This window comes from Neolamprologus multifasciatus, chromosome 7 (genome assembly GCF_963576455.1).
Source record: "Neolamprologus multifasciatus chromosome 7, fNeoMul1.2, whole genome shotgun sequence".
NCBI classification, from domain to species: domain Eukaryota; kingdom Metazoa; phylum Chordata; class Actinopteri; order Cichliformes; family Cichlidae; genus Neolamprologus; species Neolamprologus multifasciatus.
In genome coordinates this window covers 30,080,365-30,099,671 of record NC_140445.1, presented here as the reverse complement: position 1 = coordinate 30,099,671, position 19,307 = coordinate 30,080,365, and the positions used below count along the sequence as shown (strand labels likewise).

At 37.1% G+C, this 19,307-nt stretch overlaps 1 protein-coding gene across 1 annotated transcript in view; it reads right to left on the bottom strand.

Moving 5' to 3' along the window:
• The window catches only part of galt (galactose-1-phosphate uridylyltransferase), a 65,375-nt gene that overhangs the window by 29,834 nt on the left and 16,234 nt on the right, over positions 1 to 19,307 (bottom strand). Inside the window, 3 exon segments of the mRNA XM_085164554.1 lie at positions 6,190 to 6,273; positions 7,249 to 7,381; positions 16,815 to 16,937. Coding sequence (XP_085020680.1) covers positions 6,190 to 6,273; positions 7,249 to 7,381; positions 16,815 to 16,937 — 340 coding nt within the window.

Here is a 19,307-nt window from a genome sequence, read left to right as displayed (position 1 = left end):
AACATTTGTTAAACTGAAAATATAAAAGAGCAGCAAAACATTTAGAAGAGCCACCTGCAGCATTTTATAAATATGTAAATTTATTTCATCAAAGGCAAAAAGTGTCTTCAGTTCCATGCCAAACCACTGTCATGTATTCAATTCGCAATGACTTGTAACTCAACAACAAATTCAGCTTTCCTCAGAGGATATGACTTGATCGGTTCAACCTGAAATGTAAATTCAAATACCTTTTCTGACTTCACACTTTTTTTTTCTTTTTCTTTTTTCTTTTTTAGCAAAACATGCTATAAAGACATTACATGAATGAAAAAATAAATAAATAAGTAATGGGCCTCCTACACCTAAAGGGGCTTTTATGATATCTCATTCTAAGTCTATTGATTTGACTGCTTCCACTATTTTGGGAAGGAATTACACAATATTTTAGAGTATGTTTATGGGAATCTTTGCCCATTCATCCAAGAAAACAACTGATGAGGTCAGTCACTGCAAGCGAGAGCCTACCGTCCAACAACAATCTCTGTTCCAATTTATCCCAAAGGTGTTCTGTGTGGTTAAGGTCAGGGCTCTTTGTAAGCCAGCAAAGTTCTTTCTCACCAAAGACATTCAGCCATGTTTCATCCTAATTTGCACAGAATTGTCTAAAATTGTAAACTAAAGCTTTGAGATTTACCTTCACTGGAGTTTAAGACCACAGCCCAACCCAGAACAAAAAAAAAAAACAACAAAACAAAATAGCATCCCTCCTCTGCCAAACGTTATAGCTGACACAGGGGTTGCTTAGTCATGGTCAAAAGGATTGTCGTGATTATTTTTGATCAATATTGAGATCATGATTATTTGTCATGACTATTCATTGATTTTACTGACAGAATTTGTTCATTGCATCTGTAAACAGAACACTATTTTCACATCTTCAATGGATCTTTTTGATTTGGATGGATTGTTAATGCTGGACAGTTTATATTAGCAGCAGCTGCATTGCTTTCTTGGCCTTCAAGCATTAGTTATACTGTAGTTTTGTCATTTGTGTTTCCAGGCAGTTGTGTAACTTTGCAGTGAACTCTTTGCATACGATTCGTTCTTGGTTAACATCACTTTTGCTCAATCCAAAGCAATTATAAATAATGGATGTTGATCCACTTCAAGGGAAAGTTCTTAAACTTCTGCTGTGGCAGACATTTGAACTTTGTTGTACATCTTTTTCTTTTTAATGTATTGTTACTTTTCTAGACTGGTGCAGGAAACTTCAAGCTGCATGGCACAGGAAAAAAAACTGGCTGGTATACTCAGGGAAATATTCAGGCAGTGAATATTTAGGGGACACTTTATTGGCTTTTGCTTCGTGTTCTGTTGGTGGAGTAGGCAATTTAAACATCACTCGATCATCGTCATTTAATTGTAAGAAGCCAAAATCATGATTAAGATTAAAACTGCAGCCCTAGATGCACAATTAATCCAAAGAGAACACTTCCATTGCTCAATGGTCCAATGGTGGATGGAGTGCATTAAACCACTCCATAATGTAATGCTTTCATCCAGCTGCTTGGCCATGGAAACCCATGTCATGAAGGTCTAGCCATAATGTTAATGCCAAAGGAGGTTTGCAACTCTGCAATTGTTGTAACACCATAACATTGGTGGCTGTTATGCACAATGCTATCAGCACTCAGCGACCCTATTCTGTATCTGTACATGGTCTTGACTAAATTATTGCAGTTCCTAAACATGTCCACTTCACAATAGCATAGCATAGCATAGAATAGAGTAGAATAGAATAGTCCTTTATTTGTTATTGTACATGTACAACAAAATTGTAGGTGCTTAACACCAACTGTGCCAGAATAAAATATAAATAGTAGACAGTAGGAATAAATAGCAAACAGGAGAAATATATACAATCAAGAGGGATATATACAAAAATAAGAGAAAGGCACACATTGGAGAACAAAATAGTTGCAAAGTGCTTGAAGGCAGTGCAAAGAAAAGACTTGGTCTGAAAAGAGACTGCGTGTGAGTGGCCTGAGTGGTTAAGGTTACTTAGACCATAGCTCAGATTGATAAGGCAATGCTGGTGGGCGAGGGGTAGGGTGTGGGAAGATAGTGTTTGTTGACAATCCAAATGGCCCACGGGAAGAAGCTATTTGTGAGTCTGGAGGTGTGGGACCTGATTGACCTGAGGCACCAACCAGAGGGCAGCGGGTCAAACAGTTGGTGGGCGGGGTGAAGGGGTCACCTGTGATGGCCCTGGTTTTCATGAGACAGGAGAATCCAGAAATGGTCTCCAGGGGTAGCGGAAGGCAGCCAATGATTTTTTGTGGCGGTAGTGTTAATTACCCTCTGTGCAGCCTTCCTGTTCTCAGTTGTAGTCCCTGCGTAAAAACACCCAGGCAGTAGGAGAGCACGATCTCTACTGAGGAGCAGTAGAAGGACAGCAGCATCTGGTCCAGGTTATTCTTCCTCAGGACACAGAGGAAGTGCAGCCACTGGTGGGTGACCAGAAACCTGAAGGTGGAGACAGATTTCACCCATTCTCCAATTATAATGAGAGGAGAGTAGACCTATCTGTCCGTTATGAGTTTTTTTGTTTTAAGGATGTTCAGCTTTGGGTTATTTTCTGAACTTCTGTACTTCTGCCATATACGCTGTCTTATCTCTGTCAGAGATGAGCCCAACCACAGTGGTGTCTTTGGCATACTTGACGATTAGGTTGGTTAGGTGGGTAGGTGTGCAGTCATATGTGTACAGGGTATCTGGTGCTGAGTGACAGCGGGGACGAGGGGTGGGGGTTGAGTTGGATTGATTGAGGCTGGTTTTTGAGGAAATCTTTGATCCAAGAGCAGGTGGCAGGGGGTGTATGGAGGTGGTCCATTTTGGTGTAGGGGTGGGCGATATATCAAATATACTCTATGTATCGCAAGTTTTTCCACATACGATGGTTCAAAAGGCTATATTGTAACCACGGAGTATAAACTGCATATTAATAATAATAAAATTAAGCCAGTCTGCGTGTAATTCACTGTGGGGGCGTTTTCTCCCACACACTGCGAATGCATCATTAATTCCCCTTCCCAACTGGAACACTTTCTACCTAGCATGTGTTTTTATATACTACTATAGGGGAAAATGTGGCGACAGTGGGAGTTTCAAACAAGCAAGGGAATGAGACTCGATGTCGTTTGGATTTCACAAGGAGGATGTCAAAAAAATGCGGTAACAGTATAGTCATTTGTGAAATATCTCTGTGTGCAACCACTGGTTAAAAAATAGTTAAAATAAAACATTTCAGTTCAGTCTGATTTTTTGTATTCAAAGTAGAAAAAAAAGTATTCAATGGTCAATTTAAATGAGTACAATTTTAGGCACCAAATGGTTGAGAATAACATGGTGGGTAACATGGAGGTCGCCAAGCCTTATTTTGGTGGAATTTGGTCATTTCAATGAATATATATAAGGAATGGAATTACACAGAACGACTTGCTGCAGTAACGACTTGCTCCAGTGGTGGCATCCTATTGCAGTACCGTGCTCAGTGACCTCTTAAGAACAAACCATTCTTTCATAATTGTTTGTAAAGACAGTCTGGGAGGCTGAGCATGACTTTATACACCCGTGGCAAGAAACAGAATAAAGCATGATTAAGAGGTGCGTCTCAACACTTTCATCCCTGCATAAAATGGTAAACAGACAAAGTTAACTGCAAAGCATGCTGATATTTTTCCAAAGGGAACCAAAACAGAGCTAAAAAGAGTAAATATGGAAAACACTGATTGCAAGGAAACTAAGATTCTGAGGTGATTACATCTTATTCCTACCCTACCTGGCCAAAAAGGCAATTAGAAAACAATCAAATATGTTTAAGTAGAATCTCAATTCAAAACTAAATGTTGTATATGATAACATTCAGTCAGTATGCCTTTATTAAAAAAATAAATTTAAAAAGCTTCATCATTTAACATATGCCAGACTGAATGAGTATAAATTACACCATGTGTGAGTCCTCTTTATCTGTAAGGCTACGTTCACACTGCAGGCGAAAGCGCATCAAATCCGACTTTTTTGACCCTATGCGACCCATATCCGATCATGGTATGACAGTGTGAACAGCACAAATCCGATATTTTCAAATCCGATCTGGGTCACTATATTATGTGGTACTGAATCCGATACATATCTGATGTTTTAGAAAGCGTCTGCTGTTTGAATGGTCATGTCACAAGACAGACGCCAATTATCAGCGCCCGAGAAGACATCGTGAACGCTTCCTAGCAATCCAGTGTAGATGAACATTTTATTTGTACTGTATAATCTGCAGATTCTGACAGAAATCTGCATCCTTTGAAGCACGGCTCCTCTCTAAAACAGCAATAAGGATCATTATTAGGCCATATGTAAATAACAAAATAACTTTATAACTTGAGGCAAAATTGGGAAACGTAAAGTCTGAACAATACTGTTTGGTCTGGGTCTAAACAGAGCGCGTTGTGTGTGACGTCTTCTTTTGCGCATGCGGGCCGCTTTGAGCGTTCACACTAGAGCACGTTTGCTGTCACATTTTATTTGTAGTGTGAACGAGCAGACAAAAAAATTGGATTTGATCAAAAAATCGGAATTGAGCATTAAGACCTGCAGTGTGAACATAGCCTAAGATCTCCTGTTTTACATAAGAGACAAAAAGGTTGTATCTTTTGTAGAAGTTTTAAAAATGTAAATATTTCAATGTGTCTGAGTGCACACTAAAGTGGTAACACAGTAAGTGGCTGATGTCAAAGCTGAGACTTTATCAACTAATTTATTACAGCAGAGATGATGCAATTGCAGCAAGAGCTATCTAAACATCAGAAAACGTGTGTTGCACCTTAACGAACATATATCTTTCCGGTGACATTGGACGAGCTGATCAATATTCATATGTTCATTTTGTGTTGGTGTATGATGAAGTGCCTTTGCAAAATTATGTTGAGGAGAAAAGACCGATCAAGGAGATAGGTGGAAGACTGGGGATGAGAAGTCCTCTGCATGTTAATTATGCCGATCTGCCATTATTAAAAAGCATGTCACAGGGTGAACGTTGACTTAATGGAGAAAGGGTGGCACAAATAATTAAATATAACAAGAGGTGGAGAAAAGCAATTGAAAGCTCAAAGAAAAACCATATGGGAGAGAAGGATGTAAGGAAAAAGGCAAGAAGTGGCATCTTTAATCTTGTGTTGCAGAAAATATAAAGCATATGAGGTCAAAGTGGGGTGGATTTTCAGTATTAAAAATCTGCAGGGCTGTCAAAAACATAAGGTGTGACAGAATTTTAATCACCCTCCTTCCATATGACTTCTCATTGGTGCCAATTTGGTGTGGTATGAGAAATCATTTAAATACTGACTATGAAAACACTTGAAAACACACATTTTTATAGATTATTCTATAATAACTGCACTAGCTGATCACTCAGATTCAGTCAAATCATGCAAAATTGATTAGATGGAACTTTACAGTATAAATTGATAATGACCCAAAGCACAGTGCAAAAGCGAACAAAGAGGTTCTCAAGGAAAAGGAATTGGACATCCTTTAACGGCCAAGTCACTCACCTGATCTCAACCAATAGAGCATGCGCTTCGGTTGCTAAAGACAAAACCAAAGAACAAGAGATAGGCCAGTAAAGGCCTAGCAAAGCATCTCAAAGGAGAAAATGCATCATTTGGTGATGCCCGTGGGTTCTAGATGTCAGGCAGTAACTGACTGCAAAGTAGTGAAAACCTCCTAATATTTAAAATTGTTAGTTTGTTCAGTTAATTTTGAAAATGGGGCACTGTATAAAAATGGCTATAATTGCTGAACAGTTAAGGCAATACGTTTAGTAAACCCCTTGATTTAAAGCTGAGAGTCTGCACTTCAATCACACCTTGATTGACTAATTTAAAATCCATTGTGACAGTTCACAGAGGCAAAGATATACAATCTGTGTCATTTTCCAAATATTATTATATGGATATATACAATATATACAATATTTTGTAGTAGTCTACATGTGATACATCCATCTATTTATTTAAACTAAAAGTATCTTGAAAGTTTTCTGCCATCTGTCTCTCACATTTCTTTCACTCTCTTAAAATATCATAAAAATATTTATGCCAGAGCTGTTTCTTTTTAATTCCCCCCTGACCATCCCACTTTTTGTCTTACCATGCCAGCCCATGGAGTATGGAAAAGAGACTTCGAACAGATTGTCATATTTGGTCAGTAGTCGCTTCATAATGGCAGCCAGACCTGACAAACAGTAACACAGAAATAGATATAATGACTAAAGGCAAATAGTGTGGAAAATAGGGAGCATAAATACATTTACATATACTTATATACCTGTGCGCAAATGAAACAAATGTGCAAGCAAAAAAGCTTTGAACTGAAAAATGAAAAAATAAAAATTTGTATTTTGGAGGGAAACTGGAATATAAAACTCAGAAAAAAGTCCATAATTATTAGTATACAAACAATTACAAACACACACACACACACACACACACACACACACACACACACACACACACACACACACACACACAAACAAACACGACAGATAAATTAAAAAAAACTATTCAAAGTAAACTGTAAACAGTAAACTTCTAATATCTAAAATATGATCTCTTCTTTAATTTTATCTTTATCTATCTTTATCTTTGAGAGCTAAAATATTTGTAACACACAGTTCAAAAACATTCTGTCATTGGCCTATATGTTGGAGAAAAGGTGATGTATTTGCAATTTTAATCAAGTATATAATGTCTATAATGTATTTAACCTTAAATGCATGTAAGCCATTAAACCATACTTTAACAGTGATTAATTACTTGGAATAGTGTTAACACGAAAACCGAAAGATAAAGTTAATCATTATTTTATAAAAAGAAATTGCCTAACAATAACAAATGAATAAGTAATCAGTTACAACAATTTCACATAGTGGAGAATTTGACAAATGTATTAAAAGGCAATACTCTTCTGTAGTTACATAGTACTTAAACAGCTTAGACAACACTTTTTGAACTTAAAGTGTGTAAAAGGGTCTAAAATTATATACTTTTTCTACTTTGAAGTTGATACACATCAGAAATCAAAGCTGCAGGTTCTTCACTCAATCACAGTTTCACCTCAGAGAACTCTAAATTGCTGTATCACTCTCTCAGTCACTAACTCTGTAAGAATCCTTACACACAGACAGTCTTAAAACACACACACACTTACCCTCTCTTTCCACTGTTGTCAAGTCACTGAATCGGAGGACATGTCGTCTTGGTAACAACAATGTCTGATAGGGCCAAGTTGCCCAATATGGAACCACTGCCAGCCAATCAGAACTCTCCACCACAACACGTTCCTAAGAGGATACAGATTAACATGTTTTAAAGTGTGCAAAGAAGCAGAATTATGTATTAAATATCAATAATATGAAGCCTAAATTGCTGATACAAAGCTAAAGTGGCTTCCCAGATACTTCATGAGGTCATCACATTACCATTTTTACAAACCAAAATTACTTCTGCTGTGCAAAAGTCTTTAGCCTCCAAGGTTTTATTTAAATCTCAGTTCCAATAAGCCAAACTTTTTTATATTTTTAAAGTTGCCTTAGTAATAGTTTCTTCAGCCTTTCTGAATAACTTCCAAAGCTTTTCTTTGTACATTGACTGATTTACATTCATTTTCACTCCAGTGACTCCATGACTCAACAGTGTCCCATGTACCCTTAACAGACAACAAAGCAAAGAAGCAACATTTAATTGTATCTTTAGGTATTTTTGGTCACGTGCTTTCCTTGAATTTATGAAAAAGCCAAAGATAACACTTTGACAGGCATAAAATAGTATTTTCATATCAACAAGGTGATTCCCAAAGAGCTGTTATCAAAAAGCTTGGGATATCTCACCAGGATGTTAAGTGTGTCCTTAAGAATTTTGAGGAAATCAAACAACTAGACGACAAAAAAAGGAACAGGGCTACAAAATTGACCTACAACAGATAAACAGTATCTGAAAGTTATTTCCTTAAGAAATAGGAAAAAGTGCAGCAAAGACCTGACACAGGACCTGAGAGGTGCATCTGACCCATCTACTGATACCTCATCAGAAATGGTCTCAGTGAAAGATTGGTTGTCAAGAAGCTATTCGTAAGCAAGAAAAACAAGGAGACAAAAATTGAGGTTTGCCAAACTACACAAGAACTGACGAGAAAGATCAGTGGCAACAGGTCTTATGGAGTGATAAATCCAAATTTGAAATTTGAGAAAGGTAAACAGTAAAAGTCTGCAGCTGACTGTAAAATACAATAGAGGCTCTGTCATGGTTTAGGGCTGCATTTCAGGCACTAGCCCTTCAAGAAGCTATGAAGACAGTTCATGCTATGTTGGATAATAAAAGGGGATCATACCAAATGTTGATTTTTCAAGCCCATTAAATTGTACAAACTTAGTTTTTGCCTTATATTGTGCATCTCCATTTGTTTCATGTTTTGCACCACACCCATTTCCCATTTTCCTAACAAAAAAAACCTTCCACATTATTGTATACTGTAATTATACCTTTTATGGTATGTGTCATACAGATACTGTATATCTGTATAGGGTTTTGCTGTCTTATATTATGCAAACAGAAAAAAAAGAGAAAAGAAAATTTCCATGATACATAAAGATATACCCGATGCTACACAAAAACATTCACACTTATGTTTGCTAAACTAAAATTGTCCTACACATGTTGAAAGTAGTAATTTGATCCCTTTAGCTTATTACACTAGAAAAAGGAGCCAGAGTTTAAAAAAAAAAAAGAAAAAAAAAAAAAAAGAAAAGAGCATGTTTTAACAAAGTGGGTTCAAAATGGTAATATAATGGGTCAGTCAAGTTTGGCTGTTCGCAGCAAGTAGCCTAATTATCATAAATTGTTTATATGCAAAATGTGTCTGAAGCCAAGAATTAACAAGCTGATGAATGGGCACAAACAAGCCCTGACCTTGCTATTACAATCCATCAAAAATAGATAAGTGTGTGCGCATGCTTGTGTGTGTGTTAAATCACTAGCATGAATCTGATGCATCTTGGCTTCATAGTAATCCCAACAGAATACATGCAATCTTTTTTTCCTCTTTGCATTTTACTTCCAGGTTCTGTTTGTTTGCATGTATTTCCTAACAGAACTCACTGCTTAGTGTTATCAAAGCACAGACCTAATAAATTAACACCTCAAAGGGTTCTTTAACCAAAGATATGAAGCTAAGATGCCTGTCTGTTGCTTAGTACTACCAGGTGAAGAGTGAATTTATAAGAGCTGGAAATCTGAAATCTGATCTGTGAGTGTATGAGACTGAAAAGAACTGTGGCAGAAAGCCAAAATCATGAGCTGTACAACTGCACTTCTTGGTTTCCATCATCCATAGCACCTAATTGACACACTGCACACAGGCTTGTATGATGTGTGATTTCGCTTGCCTAAAAAGACGTAGCAGCAGTACATTTGGAAAGTCTCAAATAAGAATAAGTTGAATTCAAGTCAACGAGCAGAAACAATCCAAGGATCACTGATAGGCTCTGGTAAATCCTTTCTTCTAACTGCAAAAGTAAAGTTTGTGTTAAATTGATAATGCTGAATGGAGCACTCAGTGAATCACATCTCTCAAAATGGTACTAAAATGATTTTATAGTGTGCTGTGTATAATCATAAGGTTTGTAAGAGACAATAATAAAATAATACACAGATCAACAACTCAACACAATGCATTGTCAAAGGAAATAAATACACCTACCTTCTCTATACTGGCTTCTTGTAATTTTGAGATTGTTTTTAAATTTTACTTATCACTTTTAAAGCATGTTTTGATCTGGCTCCAGGCTACATAGCAGATGTGTTACCCCGATATCAGCCATCTTACAGCCTTAGATCCTCAAGTGCTGCCCTCCTGGTGTTTCCAAAGTCAAGGCTTAGAATATCCTTTTGAATAACTCACCTGAGTATATAAGTCTTGGAAAATCTGTGACTTGTCTCAAATTAATTCCAAAAAACACATTTTCATAAACTTGCTTTTATGTGATGTTTGCGCTCTCTTTCTTGTTCTTTATTTTGTTGTTATTTGTCTATCTTTTTTGACTGTCTTGTGTATTTTGTACGCAGTGTTTTTCTGTCTCTTATCCTCAGTTTAATTTTACAGTTTTATTTCTGGCCATAACCTCTGGCTTTCTTTTCAAATTTCTACTTGTACTTGCCTCTGAAAGCACTTTGCAAATTCTGTTTTTGAAAGGTGCTTTATTTATTCAGTGTACACCTAGTTTGCCTGATTTTTGATTTCCCTCACTCCTTTTATTTGCAACCATTTGCACATCAGAAATCATAACTTATCAGAGTCTAGCAACATACCTACAATCCAACCTGAGCAAAGGGAGTTAGACTAACAGAAAAAAATTAACAATAGTTCAAAGGTTTAAATACTGAACATGTTTCTACCAGCATGTTGTTCACCCTTGTTGCACCTTCTGTGCGGTGATTGCTGAGTTTTGGACCCTGGATTTCCTCCAGGTATTCAAGACATCCCCCACACCAGCAGAAAATAATGTATTGTGACTCATTCTGTCATTTCCCATCACTGTGTTTCTAACCCCAGAACTAGAGTTGTTGTGCAATACTACTATAAACCTAATTATCAGTAATCACACTTCTAGCCAGATAAGAGTCGGAGCTATAATTCTTCCACAGGTTTGAACAAGCTTGCCCAGAAAGGCATTAGCGCATAATTAATGGATCTACAGGGAATAATGTGCTGTTAAATAACTGTGGGGGGAAAACACAAAGTAATCTAACAGAATCACAAAATGTTCAGTTCTCCTAATCAAGTGAATTTGCTGTATAGAATTCTACTTAGTGCCTGGAGTAATACCACAGAGACCATGGCTTCTGTTTCACCACATACACTTTATTTATTTATCTTTTAAAAGGGATGATGTAGAGCAACACTGTAAAGAAAACAGTATAATATTTTATAATGCAAATTATTTAATCAAATCAGCATGACTCACATTTTATGCTTTTAACCATTACATTTTTTTAACCTAAAAGCACTTACGCTACATATATCTACGTAGTTTCTTCTATTTTTGTTCTATTAACACTCATTTTTTTTATTCTTTATCCTCAAGCCTACTCAAGTTCTTTTGTCTTCAGTGCTTTCAACAGAATTACAGAGAAACACAATGAAGATGGAAAACTGAGAGCCAGAATGGTGAGGAAAGATTGAAGAGGAGGTGCTATTAAATGACAGAGAGGAAGCGAAGGGTGGCGTAAAACAGACACTTCACGGACAGCAAATCCCAAGGAGTTTTATTCAATTAGCTTAGAAAGTTTTTGTTTCAAAGTCAAGAGTGTCACCTGGGAGCCGAAGACCAATTCAGACTCCTCTAAACACGGCAGTGTGCCAATTTAAGGTCCTAACCACGAGGTCAGAGAGACAGGAGCAAGGAGCCAGCGAGAGGGAGAGAAGGAGAGAGACGTTAGAAGACGACAAGGCTTTTTTGCACACACACTTCTACTTTCACACTGATTTTATAAAGGTCAGTCCCCATGAGTACCTGTCTAGGAGATTCAAGTGTCTACTCTGCTCTTCTCAAAGCCTTAATGCTATCCTCTCTATCTCCCTCACACACAGACACACACTCCCAGTAGAACAGGTCAGCTCATTCCCTGAATGAATCAGAGGCTGTCTGATTTTCTCTTTTTTCCTCTCACCTGCACGTCTTTCTCTCTTTGTGACTTTGCATCTCTATTTGTGCCTTCACTCCTCTCTCTCTCTCCACTCGACTCCTGCAGGCTTCTTTTGTTCTTTCTGTCTCTCGTTCCATCTACTTGCTTCTCTGCCTCCATCTTACTTTACTCCTTGCAGTTAATCTGACACGCTCTTCACCCATTCTTAAACTTGAAATACTTTTTTGGCATTAAAAAAAAAACAACTACAAAAAAAACAAAAACGCTTTCAATTCAAGAGTAGGCTACAAGTAGAAAACTATCACTGTCTACTTGTATGTGATTTTCAGCTGCATTTTTAATATCTAATCAAAATAATAATGACCACAATTTACGGTAAATGAGCAGGAAAATGAACAGTTTACAAACCAAAAGTGAAACTTTAGCAACTAACAGAAAAGAAGTTAAGGGTCTTTTTATATTTAAAAGGCTTATTTGAGTCTATGTGTGCATGTGCACGTGTGTATGTGTGTGTTCATAAATGTTAACTGATGAATCATCCTAACTAAAAAGTAAAATAAAAAAGTTCAACATTATGGATAAAAAATGAAATGAAATGCAAATACTTATATAAAATGATTGGTATCAGTCTTTCAAGGCCTGTGCATTAAGTATGCAAACACTGCTGATTAAAAGGAAGAGCTACTCTGGCTACTCTGGTAAAAAAAAACAAAAACAAAAACTAACTACCATGATCATCACTATTTAATAATGTTGTATATTTATTGTTGTGCACTTCCCCTTTATAATATATAGAAAAAAGTGAAGTCAAGGCAATTAACTGTCACGGTGTGTAGGTTACACATAGTGTGAGAAATGTGATGAAGAGGGCCCAAGATCCTTACACAGGATGCAGGCAGGAATTAACAAACGAAAGACATTTATTTAGAAAGTCCTGATTTTCTGTCTTCTTTCTCAGAATTATGAAAAAAGTCAGAATTCTGACTTTATTGTCTGCAGGTTTTAATATCAGGTTTAATATAGACATGAGAGTGTAGTCATTCTTGTCATCTTGGTAGAAAATATAGTTTGTGATATTAGTAATGTGATATCATTACTTTAATTGGGAATAGTTGCCCCAGTAAATTTACATCAAACTACAAGAACATCTTACAGGTGGAAGTCTAAAACTGAAGGCACAGCTAGGTAATCTCATTACAACAAGATCAACTGGTAGCATACTGTATTTTCTGCACTATAAGGCACACTTAAAATCCCTTAATTTTGTTAAAAATCAACAGTGCGCCTTATAATCCGGTGCGCCTTATGTATGAATTCTGGTTGTGCTTACTGACCTCGAACCGATTTTATGTGGTACACGGCGCTCAAAAATCTGTCAAGAAATGTTTTAGTATGACTTTGGTAAGCTACGAAGCTGCACTGCTTGATGGATTGTTGGAGCATTATGGCTACCGTAGTCAGGAGCCTCGTGGAGTAATCTGGGTCCAAAACTCCATCATCTTTAGGTCCCAAAGGAACACTGCGGCATCACTGAGAGTTAAACACTGTCTAAATTCTTTCATCTTTAATAAAATGATCAGCGTTGCTGCTTTACCAGGTGTAACAATTAAATTTAACATCCAGGCATCCATGAAAATAGAATTTATTAAATTTAACAGAGTTAGAAGTTAGCAGGAAGTTAGCTCACTAGCTTCCACCTAAACATTATATACCATGTTCTGACTGAGAGATTTCTGAAAAAATTAAAACGTACAGCTCTGCTGTCACTTCCAACATAAATGTAGACAGGAAAGTAAACAGCAGTGACGTTTGTAGGGTTACTGAAGTTCGGCTAGCTGGTATATAATAATGTGCTACGTGATTGCTAGCGACACAGCTATGTTAGCATAACATAAACACAGTGAAGCTGGAGGGTGAACGCTTTTTTCCACTCGATAAAAGTTCCCAATGCTGTAAACAGACCAAACTTCAGTCAGGAGAACTGAGATAATTAATCCACAATACAAGGTTAGTCATTAATATACTGCAACAACACAGGAATGGAGGAGCTGCGAGGGAATTCAACATTGATTAATCAATGGTATGGAAGTGGAGGAAGCAAGAAGAATGAGTTGAGTAAAATTTGATCTGCTTTTTTTTTTTTTCGTTTAATGCGCCTTATAATCCGGTGTGCCTTATGGTCTAAAAAATACGGTATTTGGGTAGCTTATGGGTGGATAAACAAAAGTGAAGCAGGTTTCCAAAAAAAAGGGTTTTAGCTGTGAATATAACCTGAGGTTAAGTATATTAAAGTGGCATAAGTAAGCCAGTTCTCCATGGTTTCAGATAGAGATGTAAAAATTCACTCCCAGTTCGTTCTGGGTTTCTGCTAAGTGTATGCTCACTAATAAGACATTTGCCAACCTGCTAAATGTACTCAGTGCTGTCTTTAGTGGTTACTGCTGCTGATGCTGTACACATGACTGAAAGATCACTCAAATACACCCACACTGAGTTTTCCTGATCTTCTGGCAGGTTGAAGATTGATGCTGCAGCATTATGCTAATGAGCATCTCTGCTGTCCAATCACACGCTTCACTGACCAAGAGACAGGCAGAGGATGTGGATGGGAAATCAAAAGAGAATGGTGAGGTATAAGTAAGAGAGAGGAAAAGAGCAGCATGGCAGAAAAGTGTAGTAAAGTAGACGGATAAAGAGGGCAGTCATGGTGAGAAAAACACTACGGCAGAGATTTGCAGGCATCCTGCATTTTGAGGAATTTCCATTAACATTATATCAAAAAAATAACTGAAGTAATATATTAAGCAAATTATTTGATTAAACAGGCCTTCGGAATCATGTATTATGGTTTGAGTTGCATATTTGACCTGGGAGACCGCATCTCTTGTACATCTCCTTTTCTTTTCTTTTCTTTTTTTTTTTTTTTAAACTTCTATTTAAATTTATTTTTTTTCACAAATCATGGTCACAATACATAATGGAAACGTTGCCATTATACACAAAAAACAAAACAGAACAAACAAAAAAGAAACCCCCCCTCCCTCCCCACCCGAGGCTCATATAAAGAGAAACAAAACAAAACAAACAAAAAATGTATGTCACACATCTGGAAAATACGTTTTTATATAGTCAATAAATGGGTTCCAAGTCGCAGAGAATTTTTGTTGTGATGGGAGAACTCTGTATCTAAGTTTTTCCAGTGGTAAAAAGAAAAGCACCTCCTTTAACCATTGTATGTATGAAGGAGCCCTATCAGACTTCCAGTGGAATAGAATAAGTCTACGGGCAAGCAATGTAGCAAATGCTATGGCATTTTCCTGAGATTTACTCATTTTGTATTGAGATGGCATAACTCCAAAAATGCCAATGCGGAAATCAAGCACTAAGTTCTGCGCACTGATATGAGATAATACTTTAAATATATTTCCCCAGTAATTATCCAGGTTCGGATAAGACCACATCATGTGACCCTCATTTACTGGATTATGTCCACACCTGGGACAGGCAGGATCGGCTTCTGGGAAAAAATTTGAAAGCCTCTCTCTTGTATAATGAAGACAATGAAGAATTTTAAACTGAATTAAACCATGGCGAATGCAAAGGGAGGAAGTATGTATACGATTTAAACAAGATCTCCACTCATCATCAGATAAATCCACCCCAATGTCTTTTTTCCAATTATTTTTAGTTTTTTCCCAAGTAATAGGCCTTAAGCTCTGTATCAGTTTGTATATGACGGAGATTCTCCTTTTGCCAAAAGGATCTATTTCCAAAATGGTATCCACTTGATTTTTAGGAGGTAGGTAGGGGGAAGAAGGAAACAATGTTTTTGCAAAACTTCGTATTTGCAGGTATCTAAACATATGTGAGGTTGGTATATTGTAATCTCTCATCAGAGCGTCAAAGGTGTTAAGAGTTTCTCCTGAAAATAAATTGTAAAAAAACTTCAAACCATTATTATGCCAAATTTGGAATGCTTTATCTGAAATGGATGGCAGAACATCTCCTTGTGGAGCACACATTAGACATCAATTTCTGGATAATACACTGGATACACTTTCCATAATTCATGGCTTTAGAAATTTTGAATCTGATAATAACCTGACCTCACAGGAAGAGTAAAATACAAGCTTTGGGAACACCTTATAATAGCCACTGTTATTAAATAGCAACTTGACAGGTAATTAAACTTCTCTTAGTCAAAGGAGCTTGCAAAGAAAAGCGTCTGGACTTCTTTAAGTTGCTTGAAGACATTTCACCTCTCATCCGAGAAGCTTCTTCAGTTCTAAGGTCAAATGGTGGGGAGTCCCAGATTTAAACCTAGTGGGAGTTTCCCCCCACAGAGGGACAAAAGGACCCCCTGATGATCCTCTAATCGCCTGAGCCAAGGTGTGAAAGCGGGTGTGGGTCACAATCAGCCAGAGTTTCGGGTGAGCTCATTGTGAAACCTGGCCCCACCTTATCATGCGAATTCCTGAGGTCAGATGGCCCAGGATGTGAGAGGGCGTTCGAAGTCCAGATGCTTTTCTTTGCAAGCTCCTTTGACTACGATGACCTGGATGACTGAGAACCTTCACAGACATAAACTTTTCTTAAAAGATAATTACAAAATTACACAATGGAATGAGTTTGGTTTATGCACCAAAACTACAGTGTAGGATTTAACAAACCATGCTTAAAATCTACTCATCCACAACCTTAAAACTGGACAATGGAAAATTTTGCTTAAAGGGTGCATACTATATTAAAACAGGGTCCTGCCATGGCACAGATACCACAGTACACCTTCACCCATCTCTGTGTCCAACAGTTTTAGACACACGGCAAAAGAAAGTCTTGCTGTTATAATTCCATATACAATTAATAATATAATTATTTTAAATTACCCAAATGTAATTATTGAATAAACAACTGATGGCGTAACTAATCATTCAGAAACATTATTAATTATATATTTTGTTTGTTTATTTTGTGAATTAAAATGTATTAAATTACAGATTACAAATTACTATTTCAAAAATGTTCACATGTTTTAAAGGTTACCAAAACAATGTGTTTATATGTGAGCCGTACCTTTTTCTCAGCCTCCCGTTTGGCATATTGCAGCAGCAATGGCTCTCTGTGTTTCTGATAGTATGCTCTCTGACAGCGGTCTGACAGGGCCGGCTCATTAGGAAGAAAGTTGCTGGCCCACACCTATATGAAAGCAGAAAGCTGATTATGATCATGATGATGGTGGTGGTGATGACAGATGGAAAAACATAGAATCTAGAATAACTTAATATATATGTTTGTGTGTGTGTGTGCATGCACTACAGTCTGTTTAGATAATCGAAGGGTTATTAAGTGAATCTACCCACTTTTAACCCACTGCCCTGATTCCAAATGACCACATTACATTTGCTATTTAATAGGGTGATTTATCAATATCACTCAATCAATAAATGTTTTACAGATGCAGAATTCAAGCTTTTGAAACACTTTCTTTTCTTTCAGACTTCTCATATTGATAAATGGGTTTTCCCCTGCAGCCACAGGCTTTCATTTATTTCAATACAAAGTAAAAATCAGTTCCCCGACACTAAAACTTAATTAAGACAGGTACTTTATCAATGTGAAAAGCACTGACTGGCCCTGAGAATGTATTTTCTCGATGTGCTCCCCAGTCAGAACCTGCCCGGTTTGGTTCACAAAAATAGATTTGGACTATTGTGACACCCTTCCTTCTGCCTCCAATAAAGTTCTTGTCTATTCTTAATGAAATCTGGCCGACACCTGGGTCTTCATCTGAGGAACTCAGTGGGTCCAGAAAGTTTCTGTTGGAAAATAATTACGTGCAAGTCATAAGATCCTATTGCACATGGGCTCAGAATTATCTACTGAAGTTGAAACAGTTGTTACACATTAGAAATCTGCTGTTCTGCTACTGTCGAAGCTCATCACACGCAACTAATCAAATTGACCAAGGCTGTGTTCCAAATATGGTGGCAAATGCTTCTGTGCCAGATTTTTGCAAATAAGCTAATTCTAATCTATTGACATTTGTTGGGCTTTTTGCTTAATTTGTCGACAACTACAAATCAAAAATTGGAGCTCTAAGGTTTAAGACGTATGTGAATAAACTCTCTAGTGAGTAAGGAAGTAAATAAGAAAGTAAATTATAAGGAAACGCATAGTGAAAATACTCCAGGAAAATAATTTAATAATCTGTCATTGTGACACCTACTTTTTTTTTGTCTACTCTACTGTGCTTGGGATCACTGCCCTGTTACATTACCCAGTTTTGGGCAAGCCTTAGCTCTCAGACAGCCTCACATTTGACTCTTGAATATTTTGGAATACAGAAGAGTTCGTGGTCAACTCAATGACTGAAAAATCTAAAGTTTTGTGGTTTGTACAAATGCAAATCTAAGATGTGCTGTCATGTTATTTTAAGAACAAGCATGGCTTGTTTGTCTTCCAAATAAGCCGTGCTTGTTTGGTACTTTTCTATTTGTGCCCTTGGGAATTTTAATATTTAACATGCTAACTGAAGCCTGTAGATGAGTTTGAAATGTAGCTTTTAATTTTAAAAAAATGTTTTGGCAGTTTCACTGGGCACTGCACGGTCTGACATCTGACATCCATTCCTGGGAAAATTGAGGCACTGTTTTAATGTTCCAGACCAGCCAAACCCAATACTGGTTCTCCCAGTGGTGTCTTCCTATTCAAAGGGAGTTTTCCTTCCCAATGTTTCCAAGTGCTTGCTCCTAGAAGATCATTTGATTGTTGGGGTTTCTCTCTATTTTTGTGGGGTGTTTACCTTGCAATACAAAGCACAATGAGCTGACTGTTATTGTGATTTGGTGCTACATAAATAATACTGAATATAATAATTTAATTTTATAGACATGATCACAGTTGCTGATGATCAATTAATCAAGAGTATTTGATTATCTGTACTTGGTGGCTGATAACCCTGTTAATTCCTATGGAAGCAGTAAGGGTGTACTTGCAGTAAGGTTTCACAGTCATGTGAAAACTTTTTTTTGCTTTGTACACACAAAATTAAATTCTTGTGATAATTGCACCCGGCAAGAAAAAATAAAATAAGACAACTGTCTTGATCGTTAACAGAGACAAACAAATTGTTCAAACTTTGCTCTCATCAACCACCAACTGGCATTCCCCATCAGGCTATGTTTACTGTAAATGAAACAATGGTATTATATCTGATTGAGAAAGTGAGCATCCCTGGAGAAAATGATGCTGCAACATATTCATGCAGATTTATGAAACAAAAGTATTTTTTTGGTTACACACTATAGTTCAGCTGCATTGTGGGAAGCTTTATATGGATAATAGTGAGCATCAGACCAGACATTTGCATTACCCATGCAAAATATAGGATTTTAATGGCTGTAAAAGCAGTGCCAAATAACTCAACTTGACAGTGCACGTTAAATGATTGCCTAAGACAACTGTTACTGAGGTTTTGAATGAGGCACTGTATTTAATTTGGGGTTTGTTAAGAACATCACTGCCTCCCTACATATACTTGTGCTCATTAGTGTGGATGCAGAGTAG